Source organism: Cygnus olor, chromosome 1 (genome assembly GCF_009769625.2).
Source record: "Cygnus olor isolate bCygOlo1 chromosome 1, bCygOlo1.pri.v2, whole genome shotgun sequence".
Lineage (NCBI taxonomy): Eukaryota > Metazoa > Chordata > Aves > Anseriformes > Anatidae > Cygnus > Cygnus olor.
In genome coordinates this window covers 71,562,612-71,586,482 of record NC_049169.1, presented here as the reverse complement: position 1 = coordinate 71,586,482, position 23,871 = coordinate 71,562,612, and the positions used below count along the sequence as shown (strand labels likewise).

The following is a 23,871-nucleotide window of genomic DNA, read 5'->3' as shown; positions in this document are numbered from 1 at the left end:
TCCTTGACCCTCTCCTGGATGAAATAGCCTCCCCTGTTACTGCTATGTCAGCCGGGGAGATAAGCAAGCTCAAGCAAGATCCACACGGATGGTGGAGGGAAAGGGCTTCCCCTGCACAAACGTACCAGAAAGTAGATAAACCTCATCTTCCCCGTGTCATCACAACCAGGTTTGCAGGGACAGGCAGAAGGAGCACAACATTCAATTTATTTTCACTGATTGGAATCAGAGAGAAATAAAAGGAGGATTTTTTTTTTCCTTATGGTACATGCTCATAATTTTGTATGATCAGCGATTAACCTCTTCTGGAGTATTGTGAGTCTATCATGAATTCTTCATATCTTAATAATGTAATGCACAGCTGAGGAAAACCTCAAGCCTGAACCCCTGAATCACACAACACATTTCTCTACATGCTGTTCCCCCTAGCATCTTATCTTTTTTTGGCTGGAAACACGCTGGTGTCTCGACTGTCTCCCTTGGGAGCCTGATCCCCTGCCTATTTGCTCTCACATCTTCCCTGTAGTCCAAGCTGGCTGGTTTTATTTTTAGCTTTCAGACATTATATGCTGTCACCCCTTATGCTGGTGCATTTCACCATTTTCCTATAATTCAAGCCTTTTCCTTTCCTGATAGGATTTCCTCTAAGTCATTTAATGATTAGTGGCTTCACTTGCCTCTGCCTATCCCCTTTTCTCCACACCCTTCCTAGAGACAGTCCTCATGTCTCTACTCAAGCCTAGGTAGCTTTTTTTAAACCCATTTTCTATTCAATGCTTTGGATTCAAGACCAAACCTCTGTTCTAACTGTTTCTCAGCCTTGATTCTAGTTCATACACACAGATATAACTCAGTCGTAGCAATTTTTACAAAGTAAAAGAGGAGGCAAGAATACCTCACAGAGAAAAGCCTCTGATAGGCGGGGTTTCTCTGAAATGATTATGCTGCTTATTTGAGTTTAAAGTGAGAATGAAGTAAATGAGAGTAGAGAGGGAATGTTTCTTCTGTTGGAGCGAGAAGTTCATCTTGTTGGGTACAACCATTTTTGTTAACCTTATGAACAGAAATCTTCGTTTGCTGGTTTGAATCCCACCAAAGGCTTCCACTGTCGAGAAGTCTACACAGCCTTCCCCCCAGACTTGGATGGTGATTCAATGATACAAAAGCTTTTGCATAGGTTTCTTTATGCTCAGGTTATTTCCCTGTTTTGGTTCCTAATGCGGCCTCACAAACAGTTCTGTCAGGCACAGAGGACAGCAAGGAGCAGCAGCTGGGGCTCCTGGAACCAGTAGCAACAGCCGAGGTCTCTGCATCCTTGAGCGGTGCTCTGGGTTCCAGGGAAGTCAGTGGGGTCCTTTGTAGGACTGGGACTAAAGTCTCTAATGAGCAAAAGCTGCTAGGAGAAGATGGCTGCTCAGCAAATGAATTTGTGGCTGCCCACATCACAGAAACCACTATCATAATTAGCTCTCTCACTGAATGTCTCAACAAGAATGAATGGGCATGGCGTGGTGAAATCGTGGTCCCTCTGAAGTCAATGGCAAAACTCTCACTAACTTCAAAAGGGCACAGATTCATACTGAAACTCTAGCTCAAGTCCTCTCTTGCCCCCAGCAGGAAAGACTGCAGCAAAGTAGCTTAGGAAATGGGACATGACGTAGTGATGACTTCGCCAGTGTTGTCTGCTAAAACCATTTTGCGGATATAATAAGACACCCTGACTCCCAGGATCATCGCCTTGCCATTTCGCTTAGGTTGTGCAGTTGATATTCATAAACAAAAGTACTTCATCCAACTCTTTCCCAACACAAGATCAGCTCTAAGAAATATGATAGATATGCCTGACAAGGTTTATCCTGTTCCAAGAGCAATGGGTTCACCATAGTGTTACTCTTTTGATGAATAGAATACCTGATCATCATCTATCCCTTCTTAAAGTTCAATAATAAGCCAAAATACCTTTTCCCTCACCTTTGGTCCCATACCATATCAACCGCATCTTTTCAACAGGACTTGGGCAGCTTGTGAGCAGATTTCTTTGGATTGGTAGCCATTTCTCTATTCCAGAAATTTTCTCCAGGCTGGGACACCTCATTTATCTTCACAGCTACTGGCTGCAGGGTTCCCCACAGTCTGTCAAAACACAGAAAAAATAGCATTGTTGCTACTTCTGTGGCAATTTTCCCCTCAAACATCTAATCAAGTCCCTTTTTTTTTCTTTCTTTTTTTTTTTTTTTTTAATCATAGAATTAGAATTTCCTCTTCTCCTTGCTCTTCAGTACTACATAAATTTTTCCCCATTATGTGTAACACCCATTCTTTCTTTCCCATCTCCTCTTCCAGAATATGTTGCCTGGTGCCCAGGATGAGAACTGCATTTCTTTGTGCTGAAAACATCCTTACAACAAAAACTTCACAGAGGAGAAGGTGCTTGAGTTCAGCTGAGCATACAGGTAAATTAGTCCAGTGGGAAGCCAGTGATAACCCCAAAGGGGAATATGAAACAGATGACTCCAAAGGCTTGGACATTTTCTTTACACCTTTCGAGGAGTGCTTGGACTCCTGCTGATGGTGCATCCAAGGTCAGGCTGTTCACCTACTACCTCTTTTCTCCTGTTACATCTGCCAGGGAGTTGAAAACAGCACAGCCTCAGGATACTCTCCTTCAGCTGTAGTGTTTTCAGTGTGAACCATGTAGGATTCTGATTTTAATTTGGCACTGCCCACCAGACCACAGGGCAAGTCCAATACTTTCCTTATGAATATTTAGCCATGGCTACATTTCAAAGCCAAATTATAAAAAAAAAAAGTCATTTGAGAAAGTTATAGTTCTAAAATTTGTAAAGTACTGTAATGCGAGGTTGATACAGCTAAAACATCCTTTTAAAAGAGGTTGCATTTCAGGCTGACAGACACCAAAACACTATTTCATTTTAGTTTGCTAAGATTTTCAAAAACAGTCAGCATCTGGGCTCTATTAACCATAATGTGTGTGCATTTTAAGCAACAGCAATTTAAGAATACTTCCTTTTCAGAACCCTTTCATGGAGCTCAGCATTTTGCAATACACATCCACAATGTTTACCAATTATGCTTTGCACTGTAGCCTTTGAAGTCTAAAAATTAGTTACTGGTAAAGGATTGTATATTTGTTCACACTATTTTAGTCACAGGGATTAATGACTAGAATTTATGCCTATGGTCAAGAAAGGTAAGTCACTGTGTCACAGTAATTAGCAATCGTCCATGCAGCACTTCAATCTTTATGCAATATACACATTGTGACACACCATTGGTGTGTAGGAAAGAGCTCATTTGCAATATATTGAAATATTTGAAGTAACCACTTCTGGGCTAAAGTGCAGTACTAGAGAAGTGCATGGGAAAGCTGCAGTTTATGACAGGGAAAGAGAATCATTGCTCTCCAATTCGAACTCTGGGGAGAATATTTATAAGTATATAATATATTTATATCTGTATCTTTATTTTATATATTTATATTTAACTAGTCTGCAATTCAGCCAAGACACTAAGCACCTCAAGAAAATGACTATGTATCATCAACCGTGATACCACTGCAGAGGTTTTGTTTTTATTAGCTGTTAGACAAGTCCTCAAGATAGGCTAGACAGAGTTACACGCACGCTTCCTCAGAGTAGAAAAGAGTGCCCTCTAATGGTTAACGTGTAATATCTACGATGTTATTGTCAACCTCCGTTTAAGTGATTTGGAAGGTAAGATCACACAAATGAGAGATGTTGTAGCAGTTTGCTATTTCAAGGAAAACCAAAATCTTTTTTTTTTTTTTTTTTTTTTTTTTTTACCCTTTTAATTAGGTAATAATTAAAAATAAGGGTGGAGTCACATGCTTAACACGTTTTTCATTAAATTAACATTTCCCAGGATTCCTCAGAGAAATATTGTTGCCTTTGACAATTCAGAACTGTTATCTCTACTCTAAGTTTTATGTTTTACTGTGGTGATCGTATTTCAGGGCTTGGAAAAGTAGCATGCAGGTCATGTATAAGTCCTTAGGTTATTTCAGAATCAGGCATTTGTGAATGTCCTTAAGCAGGACACCACTCTTCTATGCATAGAATCACAGAAAAATTAAGGTTGGAAAAGACCTTCAAGATCATGTGGTCCAACCATCACCCTACTACCAATGTCACCCACTAAACCATGTCCCTAGGTGCCAGGTCCAACCTTTCCTTGAACACCCCCAGTGATGGTGCCTTGACCACTTCCCTGGGGAACCCGTTCCAATGCCTGACCACTCTTTCTGAGAAGAAATGTCTCCTAATTGTTTTAACTGTTGAAGAGTAGTGCTCTTTGTTCAATTCTTTGTTTTAATTGTTGAAGAGTAGGGGCATGACATTTCCATTTTTCCACTCACCAGGGACATTGCTGAAATGTCAGGACTTTTCAACTATGATGGCGAGAGGCTTGGCAACTACATCAGGCAGTTCCCTCAGGACCCTGGGATTCATGTCATCACGTCCCATAGACTTGTACCTGTTTAGATTCATCAGGTGGTCTTGAACCTGTTTTTCACTTACAGTGGGTAGGACTTTGATCCCCCAGCCTCCATCTACAGGTTCAGGGAAATGAAAGACTTGTGAAGCCGGTCTACCAGTGCAGACAGAGGCAAAGAAGTTGCTGAGTACCTCAGCCTTCTCCATGTCTGTGGTTACCAATTACTCAGATATAGAAACTCACTCCTAATATAAGAAATTAGCCACCTATAATCGCTTACACACTACTATTTTCACCCCTTGGTCTATTTTCACAAATGTTAAAGGCGCATGGTGGCCCTCGGGGACTCCTCCTGTCACCCCAGCGCAGCAGCCCAAAGGAAGCTGGGTCCTCTCTTGTGCTCTTCCTTGAGGCTCTGTGCAGAAGGGATGCCACCTCTCACAGAATGGGTGGGGGATGGGAAAGAAGCACTCACACAACCCCTGAGAATTGGCAAGAGTTCTTTATTGCCGGGACATCTTGCAGGTGAGTCTGCGGGACGTCCGTGATGTTTAGTGGCTCCAAGCTAATGTTTGGGATGGAGTCTGAGCGACGAGTAGGGAGCTCGCCAGGCACTCCTGCGACACTGTTGGTGTGCTCGCATGGCAGAGCGCGAAGAGGTGCCGGGGTAGTCAGAGGTCTGGTCTGGCCGAGGTGGATCCACCTCCACTGGTTCCTCCACATCTTCTGGTGGATCTGGCTCCATGAGCTCCACGGTGTTTGGCAGAAGGACAAGCCAGTCCTTGCCCAGGACTGCCCAAACGGGATGCCTTCCATCTGGAATGTTTTCAGGCCAGGGTGCCGAACCAGGGGATCGTCCAGTTCTGTGCCTAGGTCCCATGCCACTGTCCAGTTCATTTCCATGCCTGGGTTCGACGCTGCTATCTGTTTTAAGGTCATGGCTGGGTCCCACACTGTGTTCTGGATGACAGGCATGCCTCTGCTCCACGCGGCTGTCCGGCTGGCGCTCCTGTCTTTGCCCCATGCCACTGTTGCGCCAATGGTTAGGCCCAGGTCCCCTGTTGCTGTATGGCTGAGGGGGCAGCCTGCTCCCTGCGTCGTTGCGGTGCCACTGGTACCGCTTATAATAAGTGTCTGTGGGCTGCACACCAGAGGTCCCCTGGGCACTGGTGTCTGTTGTGCCACAGGTGCTATCCCTCTGCCCATGACACTTCTCGTTACGTGCATCCCTTCTTGGTGCTTCACCAGACTGCATCGCTGTCCTCACACACCAAGGAGGCCTGTTGCTCACCTTGCTCTTCTAGTCTTCTTTTTGCCACACGAGTTGGCTGTCAGAGTGCCTAGAAGCTCAGCGAATGGTGGGCCACCTGCAGGGGTCCTGTTTTATAGGGCCTGGAGCAAAGGCGGGGCAGTGGTGGCCACTGTGACCTCAGCAAGCCTCTGTGATGGAGTGGCCCACGCTTGGCCAATGGTGGCTGTGTTGGGAGCAGCCTGGAAGATGCCCTCACGTGGACAAGGAGGAGGGTTGGGGGGGCTGAGGGCCCCTTTTCTGGGGCTGGCTCCCCCAGGCCATTTGGCTTGCCAGAGAGAAAGGCTGCCCCTCGGCCACAGGGACTGCCCTCCACCTCTCATCCTGTGCCCTGGGTTTATTTTTAACACTGGTTTTTAGGTAATTAAAATTAATTTACGGAAAAGAACAGAAGCAAGGTGCATCTTCAGCCCTAATTACCATATGCACTTTGTGCTCCGAGTGAAGAATTTCTTCCTCACGTCACATCTAACCTAAATCTCCCCTCCATTTGTTCAAAGTCATTATTCCTCGTTCCATCGCTACTCTCCCTGAGAGAGTCCCTCTCCAGCTTTCTTCTAGGCCACTTTTATGGGTTAGGTTAGGTGGAAAAACTGCAGGACCTTGCAGATTGCAGCCTTATCTACCTTGTTCCACATGACGTTTTCCAGCTCAGGCTCTAGCCTCTCATCAGGGTAACACAGAATCATAGCATCATTCAGGTTGGAAAAGACCTCCAAGATCATCTGGTCCAACCATCCCCCTACCACCAATGTCACCCACTAAACCATGTCCCTAAGCACCACACCCAACCTTTCCTTGAACACCCCCAGGGAAGGTGTCTACCATGATCCCCAATACCTTTTCTGCAAACATCACTTCCAGCCATCTGGCTTCCAGAATCTACTAGTACGTGAGATTTTCTCCTCTCCAGATACAGATCTCAGTATTTGTTTTTGGTGAACTGCACGATGTTCCTGTCAGCTCATTTCTCCAGCCTGCCATACTGAGATTATTTAATTTCCATAATGATTAAAGTTTATTATTGCTGAAGAGTCACTGCAAAACACATGAATTGCTTAATGTGCTTTAAAGCTCTCTCTTAAGTACAAGAAGATGTCTTAAATGGGCTTCTAACATTTTGCTGTTATTTTATAAGATACATGAACATGAAGGCAGGTATCATCAGTCTTAAAGACTTATTTTGAAGAATTAATTTAAGAAGTTTTTAAGTATTTGATCTCCAGAAGTACAAAATATTCTCGCCTCCAAAAATGGTAATAAGGATAGCTAATTCCTTGCTAGATAAGGCTAGGGCTAGCTTTGTGACTCAAGGTCACACAGGCTATGTACATTTGGAGACCCTGTGGCATAATAGGAATGTATCTACAGAGTGAAAAAGTTCATACAGATGATCCATTGTTCACAATCCTTGCATTTTGGAGGACTTTCCTTCAGATGAGGTCAAGTCCCACAGATCCCATGCCCACTAGTGGCTGAAGAAAAACTGATGTAATCTTAAAACGCATCTTTCAGTTTAGATTCATCATAAACTACAAGGACAAAATCCTTACCTTTTCTTCCTTCCTTTCTTTTTCTTTCTCTTTTTTCTTTCTTCTTCTGTCTCCTTCCTTCCTTCCTTCCTTCCTTCCTTCCTTCCTTCCTTCCTTCCTGCCCTCCTGCCTGCCCTCCTGCCTTCCTTCCTGCCTTCCTGAAATCAACAAATCACAACGCTGATAACAGTTTTTATTAGTCCTTGTTCACTTCATTTCAACTAATGAAATCCCAAGATAATTGACAGTGGTTGATTCTATAGTCTGTCCTTTTTATACAGGCCTTGCCTGTTCACTTAGTGAATATCTAAATATATCTTAATATACTTAGTGAATTTCTGGTTTAATGGAATCATATTGATCTTTGAATCAGAGCTATAGGACTTGGAGGGAATTGCCAAACTATCTCCTCTGCCACCCTATCAACTGGCAACAGCACTGTAAACACCTAAGCCTCTACAAAAGATATTTGAAATACAGGCACAGGACAGCAGAAAGCTTCACACACATTACCCCTTGGCACTGGCTAAAATATCTCCCATTGATTTCATTGTCTGCTAGAGAAGGAATTAATCTGGATTCTTAAACTTCCACTGTTTCTTTATATAAAGATTTCTGTGGTTTATGACCTGTAACTCATTCTTCATGTGATGAGGGATGGAAGATGTGATTATGTATGGCTGAAGTCTCATTTGCTGCTTTTCCATATCCATTAGTTCTTCGAATAATTTCCTTACAGCATGGACTTTGATAAAGACTCTACCAGTATGCCTGGCAATTAAATGTAGATAAGTGAGAAAGGAAAACACAGAGAAAGACCCCCTCACACACACACATACACCCAATATATTTATTAAAAGACTTGTGCCTGCTATAAAGCTATTATTAAAGAATCATCATATTCAGTATTGGATTAAATAGATCTTATTTTCTCCTTTGAGGGAAAAAAAAAAAAAAAAAGTGAAGCTATCCAATCAATTTCTCTTCCTGCCCTATTTCCCCACCTCTCCAACCAAGCCCACAAAGATAGTAGTTGGTCACATGGATCTTCAAATAAAAGACAGAGAATTGTGTTTGAATAGCCCTGACTCATAAAGCTCTTTCCAATGCCTTTTTCAGTGCCAGAGCTTTGCAGTTAATGCAACTTCTGCTATTTTTTTTCCTTACTACAATTGTGAAAAATCTAATACCTTTAGAATGATTTGAAAAGAGCTTACACAGAACAAAATCCCTATTTAATCTTGGCATATTAAGAAATCTTTTCTTTGAACAATACGTGTAAAATGCTATTTTCACCCAAACACTTTTCTTTTAAATAAAAAAAGCTCTAGGAGTTGAAAGAACTGCCAGTTTAGAGCCCTGTCTTCATTTGTGGTTTAGGAATCTTAGCACTTTAGGTGGGGGAAACATCAGTGAGGATATGTGCTTCCCATGGTACACTGTGGCAGTAAATTGCAAATGCAGTATATCAAAGGCGTCCTGGTCACCATGTTAAAAACAAAAACAAAAACAAACAAACGAATGAAAACACATACAAAGAAACAATGGGAGCCAAAGACCCAAACCACTTAAGGATAGGCCAAAAAAAAAATGTTTGTAGAGCATTGTGTATACCAGTTATTTAGTCATTGTTCTCTCTCCATCTACCATCCCTCAGTTCTGCACATACTATAGCTTTTATGAAGCAACAAGGTTTGGGTAATCTGCACTTGTTCTCTATTTACTCTGCTGAGTGATCACAGTGTATAAGCAGAAGAGCTCTAGCTTTTGGCCTTGTTTGTTGCCCCAGCAGCCTTCCCAGTTTCTACACAGGAATTTTCCAGTACTCTACTATGCATCTGTCAGTTCTTTTTGCTATTCTTTCTGATAGCTACGTGTAATGGCTTATACTTATACGAACACAAAACATTTGAGACTCCCGCCAACAACATAGCTGGAACACTTGTCATAGCTCTTTAAGACAAAGGACAAAATCTGCTTTTTTTCTGAGATTCTAGTTTTTTATTTCAGTAGTTGCAGAAGGACTGCTTCATGAGTAAAAAGCACTCAACACTGCAGTGCTGGCTCCTCAACATAAATATCACCTATTAATTGTTTTGTTATATAGATGCTATTTCAAACAAACATTTCAAAGCAAACCCCAGCAAATACAAGGGCAACTTCCCGTTTTCTTTCCCTGAGTGAAACCTCTACTCTTGAACAACATTAGCTCAACAATGGAACAGCTGTACAGAAACAGAGGGTAAAAGTCACTACTGACGGTAATAGGGTAAAAACTTGAGTTAAGCTGAGTTAGAGATTCAAGCAAGAGTTATTAAATTTTAGGTCAAATGCCAAATGAGAAATATGCAAAGTCATTCCTGGAGTGACCTGTCTAGTTTTACCAGGCCTCTTAAGAGGCCTGTAGCCAAGGTAGCTGCTAATTGGGATTTAATCAACATTGAATCAGGTGAAAATTAAATAAAGGAAGAAAATGAAATCAGGGACAGTTAAAAAGCTATACATTTTACCCCCAAACCAGACCTCATTTTTTAATTCACCTTTCAAGCCCACGTTTCTCCTACAGTCTCAGCTGTACCACAGGTGTCAGTACAACTACAAGAACCAGGGTCTCGCTTAGAGAAAATTACCACTTGCCAGCTGATGCACGGTAACCTGCTGTTGTACAAGGTCATGGACCCCAGATGCCACATCTATCCACTTCAGTTCAGTCTGGATTGCTGCCCAGGATAACCTTCTTCTATGTTTCAAAATACCTGATGTTCTGCAGGGTCAGGAGACTTTCCAGACATATGGAACTAAGCTGCAATTGAACTGCCTGTAGCATGCAGCATTTTTTTGATTGCTCTTCATGTCATTGTTAGTGTATGCAGACTAAGTTCCTGGAAATCACTTTAGTTACCACTTAATGAGGTAGCCATTGGAGAATTCTGCTGTCACCAGTGATACCCATTTTTGGCCATTGAAAAAACATCATGGCATACTGTCAAACCCACCCTTGAGATGGCATCTCCAACAGATATCTGGAAAAGCTTATACTCTCTCCCAGATATAACATATGGATAGACTTCAGTGTTCAGGCTTGTCACTTTTCAGAATATACCAGCCTTCACAACATTCATTTGAATGGCATATACCCTTGTTTTATATACTTGTCTGCGTAGGAAAGCCACATGTGTATCTTGTTAAGTTTAGTAGTGAGCAGCATAGTCTGAGCTGTTCTCACTTGTTTAAAACTATACCTCACAAACAAATTATTTCTGGCCTTTCTAAAACAGAGTGCTCTGTAAAGGCAACATATATAGCATGTGCCAAATCTGGATTCTTTCCAGAAATAGTGCCTGATATATCACATGATGGAAAAACATTTGAACTCCTTATTTCATGCCCTGAAACAAAACAAGGAAAACATTGTCGTAGTTAAATAATCAGAAGCAGATGGGAAAATTGTCTTCAGATTCTTTCATAACTTTTACCTCTGGGCTGAGAAGTCATGTCATCCTATAAGGGAATTGTTTTGGAAAGTTATGAGCCACTAAGTGGGAAGACTTGACTTAAAGCCATAAACGATGTGCAGGAGGACCTCCCACATTAATAAATGGGAATTGCATGCACAAAGGCAGCGCAGTGCATGGCCACCAAAGTACAGAGATCATCCCATTCATGACTTGCTTGGACTACTACACAGGAGAATTTCAGTAGTGTCAGTGGAACTGGGATTTAGGAGTAGGGAAAAAAAGGCTCTTTCATAGAACCAAACAGAAAAACTTACTCAGAAACTAACTAAACAGCAGGCAAACCTGTAGGAAGTCTGTGTCATAGTGTTTCTCTACCATCTTCCTTGAACAAGAATAAAGATCTGAACTTTGTACAAATTTTCAATTTGTTCTTGAGAAGAGCTACAAAAGTCACAATGTCAAAGCCTAAAAACCAGTGATCATATCATTCTTTCAGTATAAGTAGGGGGCACAGAAAAAATCCAGTGCTGCTCCCTGTGGCTTTCGAATGTTCAGCCAGAACTCTATGAAATTCAGCTGCTGCTCTGATGTGGCAGGTACCAAATTGCCTCTGCAAAATGCAGTCCATCCCTGTAGACAGACAGCCTCTTCATGAAGTTTAAGCTACCTCCAGAGGCTTCTGTGCAAAAAAATAGAATAGAATAGAATAGAATAGAATAGAATAGAATAATAAAATAAAATAAAATAAAATAAAATAAAATAAAATAAAATAAAATAAAATAAAAGCCACAAATGAGTCCAAACTCAGGCCTGTAACAAAAAGTTATGCACTCCATGCATTACCAATAAAACATGTTAAAAAGAGCACGTAGCCACCCTCACCATCCTAGCATTTTGAAGAAACACCTGTGTGTTCTTCAGGGTGACATCTCAAATGAACAAATGTGTCAAAACATGTCTATGGTTTAGCCAGTCTAACCTACAACATCTTGAAATTGTTCTGGATGTTAATTGCCTGTTAAATTTCTTTGAGAAAAGAATCTGTGCACCACTTGAGAGTGCATAAATTACCTGATGACTAGTCCTGGGTATTTCTTCTGTTGTCAGTAGGTTGGAAATATTTATTTTATTTTAAAAACAATGCAAAACAAGAGGAAGATTGATTAGAACATCTCAGACATGGCATATTCAAACTCTTTTTGGTACATGAGACAATGAAAGGACAGAAAACTTAATGCACAACCCTCAGATTTTACTGTCCGTGAAGTAAGCCGATAGGCAGAAAACAGTGATCAAGCATGGTTGTACTGAAACTTAAAAATGCATTTATTTGTTGTTTATAATATCTACCAAACACAAAGAGGAAGAAGAGCAGCAGTTGTATGCTTTGTATTTTGATATCCTCAAGAAGTGAAGAGACCTAGGGAAGAAAGCAAATTTAGACTGTGAGATTCAGCATATGTAGGCTTCCTGAAGATGAAGAAAAATTTTCAATATATCCCAATACTTCAGGGTATCTATCCATCAAGGACCTGATAAGGCATGTGGGAAAGGCATGTATACTCCTTAAGGGATTTTTATTTTTATTTTTAATGATGAAGGGATGCAGCTGTCCTATAACTATCTATGAGCAGGGAGGTGTAAAAGTATATTATCTGTATGGGAACAAGTAATGCATAGGAAGTGCCCAGCAACCTGGGCCAATTTTGAGAGTGTGCCAGAACACAAACTAGACTTCTGCTATAATAAGGTGGAGACTGTTGGCTGTGGTAATGGCATTTTGAACTATCAACATGTATCTATCAGGTGTGAGTATCAGCATAGAGTGTGGGACAGTGGGTGTAAGCTGTTATCTAATGGTATCCTCAGATTCAAATCCACTTGATTTAGTTGGTTAGTTAGTAATTGTTTGTTAATAGTTGATTGGTCAGTAATTTACTCAAAAGAATCCTATGCATAAGCATTTCTTACTCCTACAGGAATTACAATAAACCAAAGCACTATTTGGAGAAAACATGCCATTAGGAGTTCGCAGCCCCTTAAGGTAGTGACCGGGTGCTTTTCTCATCCATCTCAAATAGATCTGCAATTTAGCTTGTTATTTCTTCATGATTGTTTGCAGTGGCTATAAAATTTGTGCTTTCTATTTGCTTTAGTGTATAACACCACAAAACAGTTTTGTTCAAGCCATTCTGTATTTACACACCTCATGTTTTCTCAGCACTGTAAAATCTCTACATGAAACAAGCAGCTAAAGCATTTATGACACTCTCCAGGTGATTAAAGTCAGTCAGCTTTTGGTCTTGTACCCTAACATAACTGGTTGCATTCAGAAAGAGCCACCCCAAGTTTGTCTTCATATCACACTGGTTGATAATCAAGTTACATGATTCCAGTTTTATTTTTATGTTTTAAGTAAGGCACTATTGTTTATTTTCAGGGTGGGAAGATTATCCCTTATTTTCTCCCTACTACAAGTAGATCTGTTTAGTTCCTAAACCATCTGCAAAAACTCGTTGCTGCATGATCATTTCATACCAGGGAGAATGGTGCACTTGTAAGATCATAGGAGCTGTCAATGGAAAAAGAGTGCACAGAAATTTTAAATAAGCAGTGTTGAAAAGCATAACAAACTGGGTGAATTTTTACATTAGTCCAACTCACTCCTTTCTCTTTCATAACACACAACTTTCTTTCTCTTTCATTACCCACACAAATAAATAAGCTCAAAAATGCATATAATTAAGCATCACAGCTGAAAGAATGATGATGGGAAATCTCTCTCCTGCTCTATTAACTGACAATGCCAATATTTGACTAAAAATACAATCTGGTTTAATATTTTTTAAATGTAGAAGAAAATACGCTTAATGTTTTGCTGTCTTCTACAGAAGTTCACTCATGCTATATGATGTAGTAAGAAGTTTAAAAAGTGTGTATATATAACCCTCCACCAAGAACCTTCCCATAAATAAAACAGTTTTCTAATAAAACACTTTTGCAATGAAATAGCCATTGATTGGAAAGTTAAAAAACGATCTAGTTAAAACATTTTTAAACTGGCATCCTCAAATTTGCCAATTACAGTTAATAAGCTGTTGTTGCCCTCTAGTGTTCAAACACAGCTTGTAAAATCCCCAACGGAATGATCCAGGCAGATCACCTAGCAATTCCCTGTTTGATCTTAATCCAAGTCAAATGGGTGGCAAATAGAAAACAAAATAAAACAAAGTGTTTTGGTACACCTACCTAGAACATACTTTTCTCAAGCATAAACATTTGTTGTTGTGTTTTTTTTGTTTGTTTGTTTGCTTTTTTTACTTTTCTTTTTTGTTTTTCTGTTTGTTTTGTTTTTCTGTTTATGTTTTGTTTCTGTTTCTGTTTTGTTTTCTGTTTATTTTGCTCTGCTTTCTCACTGAATTAGTCACGCTACACATGCAGCTCACTGCTTTGCTTCTGCCATTCCCAGTGCTTGATATATGTTGGCTGTTTGGGTTGGAGGGTAATGTTTCTGATGATATTAGCCAAATTCTGGTCCAGTGCTCTGAACGACCCTGAGATATGTCCTCCGGCCTTCTCTTGAATCTCTCTCTGCTGTACTGTACTGCATCAATTACTGCCAAGCATCTCCCCCTCCAACAAATTAATTATTACAGCCAAAATGCACAGTGAAGATTCAGGGGTTGTTCTCAATACCTCTCCTGTAATAAGTTGCTGTGATGTCATAGGCAATGTAGAAGGCTTCTCACCAAGTCGTAATTCATTTTAGAGAAAACCTCAGATCTGTGCCTGCATTTTCCAGCCCACAACTGAGCCTAGTACTTATCATTTTATTAACCTATTTCCCAGAAATGTTTTTCCTCCTTGATCACAAACCTTTGAAAATACCTAATATAAATAAATAAATAAGCAAAGAAACTGAGGTTAAACAAAGTGTAGTCAACAGACAAGCCGATGAACTTGAGATACTTTTCTTTTGAAAATTTGTTCATTTTTAAGAGGTTATCCAGAATGTTTTTCATTTAGGTGTTATCAAACGTAAGCAATGCAGAAGACTGCTGTTTTTGTATATAGCAACTTGCAACTCCCGTATAGTAAGAATTCAATTTCTTGACATAAGGAGCACTGACTTTTCTTTGATCTTTGAATAATGGAAATTTCAGAGAATTTTCTGCATAGTTATTGTTAGAGCTCTCAGAAAACTTGCCTTAAGGGCATTTTTGGATCTTGCCTACTTCCCACTGCACTAAGCTTGACAGATCTAAGAACCTCTTGGACATGAGTCACTTTTCATAAATTGTAGTAGATCTATTTCCTTGTATTCATGAGGCACCCTTCCTTCTCTATCTTGATACTTGTAGTCGATTATGCTGCCTGCCACACAGATACTTTGATATCTAGTGTTTCATTCTAAAAACAGATTTAGATGGGGATGTGGCGGTGAGTGCGGTGAATAATATGAACTGGAGGTTGTATAGCAAGCAGCAGATGTGCACAGATACTCGCTTGTCTCTTGTTCCAGAGGCAAGGAAATATAGATCAGCTGTGCTTATTACCGGTCATATGAATATGACCCCAGAAGTAAAAAAGGTGTACTTTGAGAGCAGGGAGAGTTCTACAAGTTCAAGAGGGACAGCAAGTCTGGCTGTGTTGCAAACAGCTCTTTCGAGAGCCACTAGCCTGGTGAGGGAAGTAGGAGAATGCTAGAAGCAGAAAGATAATGCGAGCTTGTTCATCTGCTTTTGTGACTATAGGAAGCGTCATTGAGGTTGGGACCCTTGTACAACATAATTTTCCTTTAAAACTTTCTTACTTACCTTCAATCTCTCTAGATGTTCAGAAACGGGAGACCCCACCTTTTCTGTATCTTCTACCAATAATACAGCTGTTATCTTTGCTCAGTTCCCCCACAAGTTTCCACCTGCTCTATAATCAGATGTTGAATCTCAACCGTTATGGGCTTAGGTATATCAGAACAGATTCTTTCTTGTGCATATGTTGAGCTTATCCCTTGCTTTTTTTCAATTTATTTTATATGATAAGATTTTTTGACACATCCTGCAAAAACTCAGTGTGCTGGAGGGCAGTGATCTCTTTGGAAAAGGCAAACTCAAATTTGCAGCGTGTGGTTTTAAGGATAGCTTGTGATGTATGCAGACAAAAGCATTCAGGATACACATCAATAAACTAAATGTAGCTAAGGAAAGTTAAGTATACTACAATTTTTACTCTTTGTACTTAAAACCATTTGGATGCAAAACTCTGCTACCAAGTACTCCTTTAAGGCCCAGATACAATAAATAGGATGTCAGATACAGTTGCATAACGCCAGACAATTGTGTAACACTACGGCAAATAAAATAAATTGGGGGCAGATAGCTTTGAAAATGCTCATGCACTGCACAGCTACTAATTTTATTAGGTTTACTAGGTTTACTTATGTTACTCTAGTCACAGAGTATACTCATGAAATTCTTTTTCTCCTTAAACATAAGAACTTTTTTGCTTAACTTGGACTTGAGTGTTTATTTTTAGAATTTAGTAATAAATCAAATTATAGACATTATATTTCAGCATAGAAATAGCAGTTCTCTTCCCCACCAAACTCATCTGCTGCTTTCGCATTAGTGACCAAAAAAGAATACATCCTCTTCTAAGATTTCAATATTTCCTATTCAGTCTCAAAGTAATTCTCCCAAAGATAAGAAATGCTCCTAAAAATCTATTCCCCTTGCCCCATCATACATCAGCATACATTCCATTGATCAGGTAATCCAGCCTAGTATAATGTCTCTTCTGAAGAGATTCATGCATTTTCTTCCCCATGAATGCAATAACTAGTAGCAAGAAAATCACCCCAAAAAGTAAAGCTGCTACAAGTTTGCTTTTGTCTTCCAGCTGAAGGACACCTTTCCTTCTCAGAGCGCTCTCTGACAGGTAGCTTTCTGAATCAGATGGGTCATAATCCTGATGGTTGTTTTGGGAAGCTAGGGGAGAACCACTAGTAGACGGGGCAAAATCTGAAAAAGAGAGGAGGGTAACATGGCTGGTATCATTGGAAGAGGCAAGTGTTGGCTCAGGAGGGATGGCTGAAGTTCTGAGCCCTGATGTGGCAGTAGCTATTCCGGAATTTGAGGTCACCCGCTTGGTTGTGGAAGTAGAAGCAGAAATTGTGGGACTGGAAAGAGGAACATGAGTAACAGCAGTGCTGGCAGCAGTGATACAATGTTCAGCTCTAGCAGTTGCAGTGTGCATAAACGTAGCCCTTGTGGTGACAGCACTAGGTTTAGCACCGCCAGTAGGTGGAGAAGTTGTATGAGATTCCAGTCTGGTGACACTTGTAGGCAGTGGAGAAATGGTAGTACTGCTGGGTCCAGGAACGCCAGACTGAGTGCTGGGGAACAAAGCAGAGGGGTTTCCACTTTGAACATTAGAAGACGTATTTGGTGGCAGATTAATTTCTTTCTGCCTTGGGATGGGGTCTAAGCTCTCAAGATTGTTGGCCGTTTGTGATTCAGGAAAAACTGTATGAAATTCAATATTGTCTAAATGTTTGTCCACGTGGTCTGGGAGTTCAGATGCTTGATGGAAGACAGATTGCTGCAAAGCAGTGGTGTGATTCTGATGGCTAGTCAGACTGTGAGAAATATAGGCACCAGCATCCAAAGGCAAAGAGTGTTCATTCAAATGAAAGTCCTCATTTTTTAGGGAAGTGTCCTCCAGGGCATAGGTGTCTGGAAACAGAAAGGAATTATCAGTATTTAATGACAGAATCTATTTGTGACTACCACAGGCTTATTCTAGTTACTTATATTTCATAGTAAGAGACATATCAGGGAGCTCCAGAAAGTAATGACTAATCAAACTGAAGCATCAAGATCTTTTCTTTAAAATATGCAGTGACTTTCAAATTCTGTCTGTCATAAGACCTGTCAGCCCCAAGCATGGACACATCAGACTGTGACTGCCGCTTCTTACAAAATTTACATGTGAAGAGCAATCATCTCAATGTGATTTTTATACTCATCTAGCATGAATGTATTTATTTAGAGGTGAAAAGTAGAGTGAGTAAGCCCATTGCCTTTAAACCATTCCACAGTCTGTCAATTAAGTAGATATTACCAACCTCACTTTTGTCAGATGTAAGCATTTCCACCTACCCAAGATAGTTATATACCCCCCTTTCTTGTTATATCCAAACATCCCATGATTGTTTGATAGAATTCACTTCACATACCATAATTGTCTGATGATACAAGGTGACAATAATATCCCTGTTTTATAGACTGGGACCAGAGCAGAGAGTCTGAGCAACTTTCTCAAAATCATTTAAGAAAACAGTGGCAACCTAGATGTCATGATGACAAGTCTGTTAAGGTCCAGGGTCTCCCGGAATTAGCATCTGTGAGTGCTTTGCTGCACTTAGCTGCACTTTGCTGTGATTTCATTCACATGACTATGTGTTATGATATTTTACTACACAGATGAAGTATCCTTGGGGCTTCTATTTACAGACAAGGTAGGAACAGTTCATAATTTCTCTGAGATTTTTCATCCTCATCTGTAATAAAATGGTTTGTATTCCTGCAACTGTATGGTGCAGAGCAGTGATCCAGGCTTGTTCACTTTGCAAAAAATACATTTCTGATCAAAGTACATGGCCAACAAGGGATGTAAGATTGAATGTTTCTCACATAGCAAACTTGTTAAATGAATACAGCCACAGAAAAAAATTAAAGATTCTAATATCTTGCTGAGAGAATGTAAACAAATTAATGGTTGGACTTGACGATCTTAGAGGTCTTTTCCAACCTAAATGATTCTATGATTCTGTGGAATGTTGCAGAAGTTCTCTAAATGTATGGTAATGACAGTGAATTCTATTTTTCCAGAATCAAGGTAAAATATACTTTTCTGTATAAATCCAGCTATATTTCAAGAGTTTACTAGTCCAATTTGCCCTGTTAGATACAGAGTTATAGGAGTCCCAACCATACTACTCAGTGCTAAGGAACAAGTAGTCAAAGAAACTTGTTGCTACCAGATCTCCAAATGTCCATTCTTCCACTTCCCCGCCCCCCCTTTATAGTTTCTTGTGGAAAAGTTCTCTTTTTCAGTAAAAGTTCAGACTCTTGCAATACAAAATTTCTGCTCTCTCAAGAAGCCACACTGAAACCACCTTGTGAACTCTTGGCAAGAGGACCGTCTAATTATCAGCTTCTTATCTGAGCTGCTTCTTATCTGAGCTGTTCAGACTGGTCTGCTGCAAGTCAATGCCAGTCAACAAGTAAGACTTGCTATTAAAAATCCCACAGCACATGACAGATAATGAGAAAATTGTGAGTGTGCAGCCCACATGCCATGAAGCTTTGAGTTTAGTCAGTTTGCATCTGTGCTTCAGGTTCCCTAACTGAAAACAGAAAATAATGATTACTATCCCCAATTACTCAGTAACATTACAGTGGTGTTCTAAGGCTTGCCTAATATTTGCTTGCTGTTTCTGCTTGTATCTATATGGTACTCATCAGTGTTGCCTGAATCCTTTGAATACACAGACAGCTACAAGGGCATCATATTTCCATTGCTTTCAGCAATATTCTTCAGTATTATGTACAGGAAATTGTCCTTGACTAGAATACATCAAGATGGAAGAAGCCTTTTTGTTTTAAGCAAAGGAAAACTATGAAGAATTCTGAACCTAATGTGAAGGAATTTCATAATGGTTGGGTTGTTATTCCAGCCGGGAAGCTGGGCTCACGCAGGTGCTCACCAAACACTTGCCTATCCATCTCCCACAGAGCAAAGAATGACGTTGTAAAATTAGAATGCTTCGTTTAGAAAATTTTACTAAAAACGCAACCCCCAAACATTACTTTACAAACTTACATTACATTACTTTACAAAATTACATTACAAACATTACAAACATTACCCAGTCACTACTGAAAAGACAGAGGCAAAGGTGATCTGGTGTGGGGAGCAGTGTCTTTTCCTATTATTTACCTCGAGCTATCTTGTAGCTAACAAATCCTGCTGCAGGCTTCATTGGACAGGCCTCTGTGCTTGGGCAGTAAAACAGGTAGCAGTTTGGATGTGTCCTTGTCCCTCGAGCATCAAAAATCATGAAGTTGCACTTCCTGTCTCCTGCAAAACGATATATACATATTTCAGCAGCAAGAAACCTTTATAGCATTTACTAATAAGTTCTGGTTAGTTAAATTAAGTTTTCCTCATGTGTTGAAGAGGAAAACCACTAACATGTAACATTCCTAAAGGAAAACTACAACATATAACATTCCTACAAGAAAAACAACTCAAGACTGCAAAAGAATGGCCAAAGGCCAACATGTGAAACGTCACACCTTCCTCTTCCTGTACAGATGAACATGAGGAAATAATTAGTCTAATCTCTCATTCTCCCTTCACACATACCACGTTGGCACCGCTTTACGTAACAAGTTTTTGCTTACAAATCATGATAAATCTGAAAACCTCCTCAGTATACCTGTGGATATATACTGTTCCCATCCTATTGGGGGGCACTTTTAACTGGCTTCTTTTCTACTTGCTGCTGTGCCTCATACCACTCTAAAAGCCTGATGAAAAAAAAAAAAAAAAAAAAAACAGTTTCAGAGGAGCATAAGCACTCTCATTTTTGGCTATAATGAACGTAGCACAAACCAATGGTTACTTTGCAGAGTGTCTGCTGAATCGAGATGATGCCTCTTGGCTTTTGGGAGCCTGTGTGGTTGCAGCATGTAAAACGACCTCCATTTCTGTACTGCAGTTATTTTCCTGAACACTCTGGTATCAACAATCTGGTATCACATGAAGCCAGGCAGGACAGCAAAGTAATTCCCTAGGTGCTCACAAGCAGTAACAGAGAAAGGCAGAGGGGGTCCCTTACCTGGCAGCCCTCTTCCCAGGCAGCAAGCCCTCATACACGCCTCCGGAGCCGAGGCATACACCGGCTCTGCTCCCCTGATGCCTGCGGGGAGGGCGAAGCTGATGTCGACGATGGCGTTCTCCTCTTTTTCCGCCGAGCAGCCCTGGCCGAGGGCCGGCCGGGGCGCCAGGCAGGCGAGGAGCAGGAGCCGGAGCCGGAGGCCGATGCCCGCCGACATGGCCGCCCCACAGGGCCCCACGGCCGGGAGGAGGGACGAGGGCCGGCCCGCGGCCGCCGCCTTTCCCCCCGCCCCATCTTGCCTAGCTAATGCTTTTCCTTTAGACATTTTCAGCTCCTCCTTTTATTTTTAGGTAGATAGGTAGTTAGTTTAGGGCAGTGTTAGTTAAGTGGCCCGGAGAGTAAGGAACGCGGCAAAGGGGCAGTACGATATAGTCCTTCTTTTTCAGCTATCTCGTCCTGCATCATACTTAGAATAACATAGTTATTTCTGCAACTAAAATAAATGTCCTTCTTAGGGGTGGTCCATTACATGAAGAGATACTGAAGGACAGATTACTTTACACTGCAATGGTTAGAGTAAAATAATGAAAAGAAGAAGTCCTATAGGACTAAACACCTGGATGCAGATAGGAACAACTGCAGGTATATGTATACATATGTTTGTGGGTATTCACACTCACATTCACTAAATATATACTTAGTTCCCAAATCAGTCATTGTAAGCCACTCTCGGATAGTGTAAGAGTGTGACTCCGGACCCAGTCACATTTCCTAACGCTCAATGGCAGCAGCGAGGCTCAGGGGACTGTACCCTTCTTATGGGTACTGCATGCTGAAGCGGCACACTGCAGGTGTCATCATCACACAACAATCATATATATATATATGGGGCAGCCATGTCATATATATATATATATGTGGCAGCCCATCTCCCGGCCCTGCCGGTGCCTTTAAGCGGAGCTCCGCCTGGCCGTGGCGCCGGGCGGGGCCTGCCTTGACCCGGGCGCAGGCGGCAGGAAGCCCGGGCGGTAGTGGCGGCCGCGGTGCGGCCCCCGCGCTGCAGGGCGGCGGGGTGGAGGAGGCCGGGCTCGGCTCGGCACGGCACGGCACGGCACGGTTTGTCGCAGCGCGGTTGTGCGCCATGGGAGCGGAGCAGAGCGCGGAGGCCGAGAGCCGCCTGGGCGAGCCCGGCGCCTCAGGTCGGTGGCGAAGGGGAGCTGGTGGCGGTGGAGCCGGGGGCGCTGCCACCACGACCCCGAGGACGGGAGGCGAAGCGGGTGCTGAGGACGGCAGCCCCAGGTTCCCTCCTTTCTTGCTGTGGTGCCCGCTGGCCCCGTCAAGAAGGGCGGTGCGGGGATGCTAGCCTCCGGGGGAAGGAATGAGGGGTGTCGGCAGTGTGGGAGGTGTCCCAGGCGGTGAAAGCACGACGTGTGTGACGTGGAAACGGGGGTCCCAAATGTCTCCGAGATTAAGCTGTTGAACTGAATCGTTCCCTAAAATATAAGGATATGAAAGAGCCTTACTATGGTGGAGTGCTGACAGATAAAAACTTTTTGGTAGCTTTTGCCTTCAACCTTCATCGCTGAAATGAAATTACCTTGGGTTATCACTAGAGCAAGAAGTCAACATGTCCTTAATCAGCACCGTTACCTTGTTCTGAAAAATTTTGTTGAACGTGACGTGTTACCAGAGAGAGGGGGAGAAGGGAGTGTCATCAGTGATCTCAGGGATGTGTTTATACTGTATAAAGCATACTTGCTCTCTGTTAAACACGTTAATGTTCTTTTAGGGTCAAATTCTGATGAAATCTGCGTATTAATTTGTTTAAGCATTCCTTCCCCTGCTCTCCAATCTTTCTAGCGTCTCCATCTCCAGCCAAGCAACGAGCAAAAATGGATGACATTGTGGTGGTAGCCCCAGGAACACAATCCTCCCGGAACGTGAGCAATGATCCAGATGTCATAAAACTGCAGGAAATTCCAACTTTCCAGCCCCTTTTAAAAGGTAAGTGATTTTCCTCTGGTTTTGAAGGCCCTTTTTTTGTGCCAAATAGAGTATGTGCTCTGTGGCATACTGAGGTTCCTACTGAAATTCACATTTCTGTCTATGTTTTTCACACATCTACCCTTTTTTTAAACCTTGCCTTCTTTTGGTGTTTCATAATCTTCTATATGGTGTGTGAACTGGTTTAGAAGTATGATAATAATGTTCTCTGATGTAGAGCCATCTACTGTGGAGGCAAAACAGCTCTAAGCTTCCCAGTTTGCCCAGTGCTACTGGTTTGCAAGGCTTTTGATGAGAGATGCTATGTTACATTCTAATATATTGTGGACTACAGTCTCCAGTTTTGCTCTCGCTCTGAAAAACATCTCCATGTTACTATCTTGGAGTAAAGCTATGTGTGTACAGATTTAGTTGCTTGAAGTCAAGATTTATTCTTGGGGTTTCCAATCTAGATCAGATTTCGTTCTTGCTTTGGAAGAGGGGAATAAAAAATGAGGCTCGTGGGGGGGGAGTGTCCTTAAGCTCTATGTTGATGACATCCCTTTATATCAGTGGACCCCTTAAATTCCCCTCTGTCTGTCTCCTCCTTTCCTCCCAGCTTTTTTTTCTTCCCCTGCACCCATTCTTTGTCCCTCCTGTTTGGTTCAAAGGGAAGTGAAGATCTAAATTACAGCTGTCAAGCTTACAGCTTACCAGAAACCATTCATGTGCTTTGTGGCCTAGCTCTGTCTAACTCTTCTCTGTCTAACCCTTTTCCTGGAGGCTGTGCAGAGCGTCTTTCTTGTTACCTGAAAGTCCCTTGGGAAGGAAGATATCTGGAGCAGCCTGCATGAATTGAGCCTGCTCCTGGCCTCCTCCTCTTCCTGGAACAGTGTGGGTCAGCAAACTTGTCTGCTACATCGCGTATTCACACTCAGTGAACCAATGTCTTTTTTTTTAAAGTTTGAGTCTTACTGTGAATTATGTACGTTGGCAGTATTGCTTGCTCATTCATGCCTTGTAGGCCTGCTGTTACAGTGAGGAGCTGCTGGCATGTTTAGCCCTTCCTGCTACTGGAAGGAGCGAAGTGTTCTTGTACAGCTGTGAGTTTAGGCACCACTGGTCTGAGTGCCAGTAATTCACATGTGGCTGCTGGGAAGGTGTGGCAGCTGCTTTGCCCTTCAGGCTTTGCTAGATGACGTAACA

At 41.7% G+C, this 23,871-nt stretch overlaps 2 protein-coding genes across 3 annotated transcripts in view; one reads left to right on the top strand and one right to left on the bottom strand.

Moving 5' to 3' along the window:
* The window catches only part of BORCS5 (BLOC-1 related complex subunit 5), a 94,752-nt gene that overhangs the window by 1,051 nt on the left and 69,830 nt on the right, over positions 1-23,871 (top strand). Inside the window, exons 2-3 of one of the 2 annotated variants that reach the window (XM_040545032.1) lie at positions 2,344-2,453; positions 22,543-22,686. In XM_040545032.1, the coding sequence (XP_040400966.1) occupies positions 2,344-2,453; positions 22,543-22,686 (254 nt within the window). Of the gene's footprint in view, positions 1-2,343; positions 2,454-21,744; positions 21,882-22,542; positions 22,687-23,871 lie in introns of those variants that run through there. The other variant, XM_040545033.1, reaches the window with a different exon arrangement.
* MANSC1 (MANSC domain containing 1) lies at positions 16,156-21,682 on the bottom strand. The gene is made up of 3 exons (XM_040545031.1): positions 20,683-21,682; positions 19,779-19,919; positions 16,156-17,509 (listed from the first exon to the last, which is right to left on the bottom strand). Exons 1-3 carry the CDS (start codon positions 21,005-21,007, stop codon positions 16,515-16,517), a joined length of 1,461 nt encoding a protein of 486 aa, XP_040400965.1. The 5' UTR covers positions 21,008-21,682; the 3' UTR covers positions 16,156-16,514.

Excerpts from the sequence above, each read along its gene's own strand:
- MANSC1 (XM_040545031.1), bottom strand. The coding sequence starts at position 21,007 with ATGTCTAAAGGAAAAGCATTAGCTAGGCAAGATGGGGCGGGGGGAAAG. Across the intron at positions 19,920-20,682 it reads CCTGGGAAGAGGGCTGCCAG|GAGACAGGAAGTGCAACTTC; the intron begins GTAAGGGACCCC and ends ATCGTTTTGCAG. Across the intron at positions 17,510-19,778 it reads TAGCTACAAGATAGCTCGAG|ACACCTATGCCCTGGAGGAC; the intron begins GTAAATAATAGG and ends TTCTGTTTCCAG.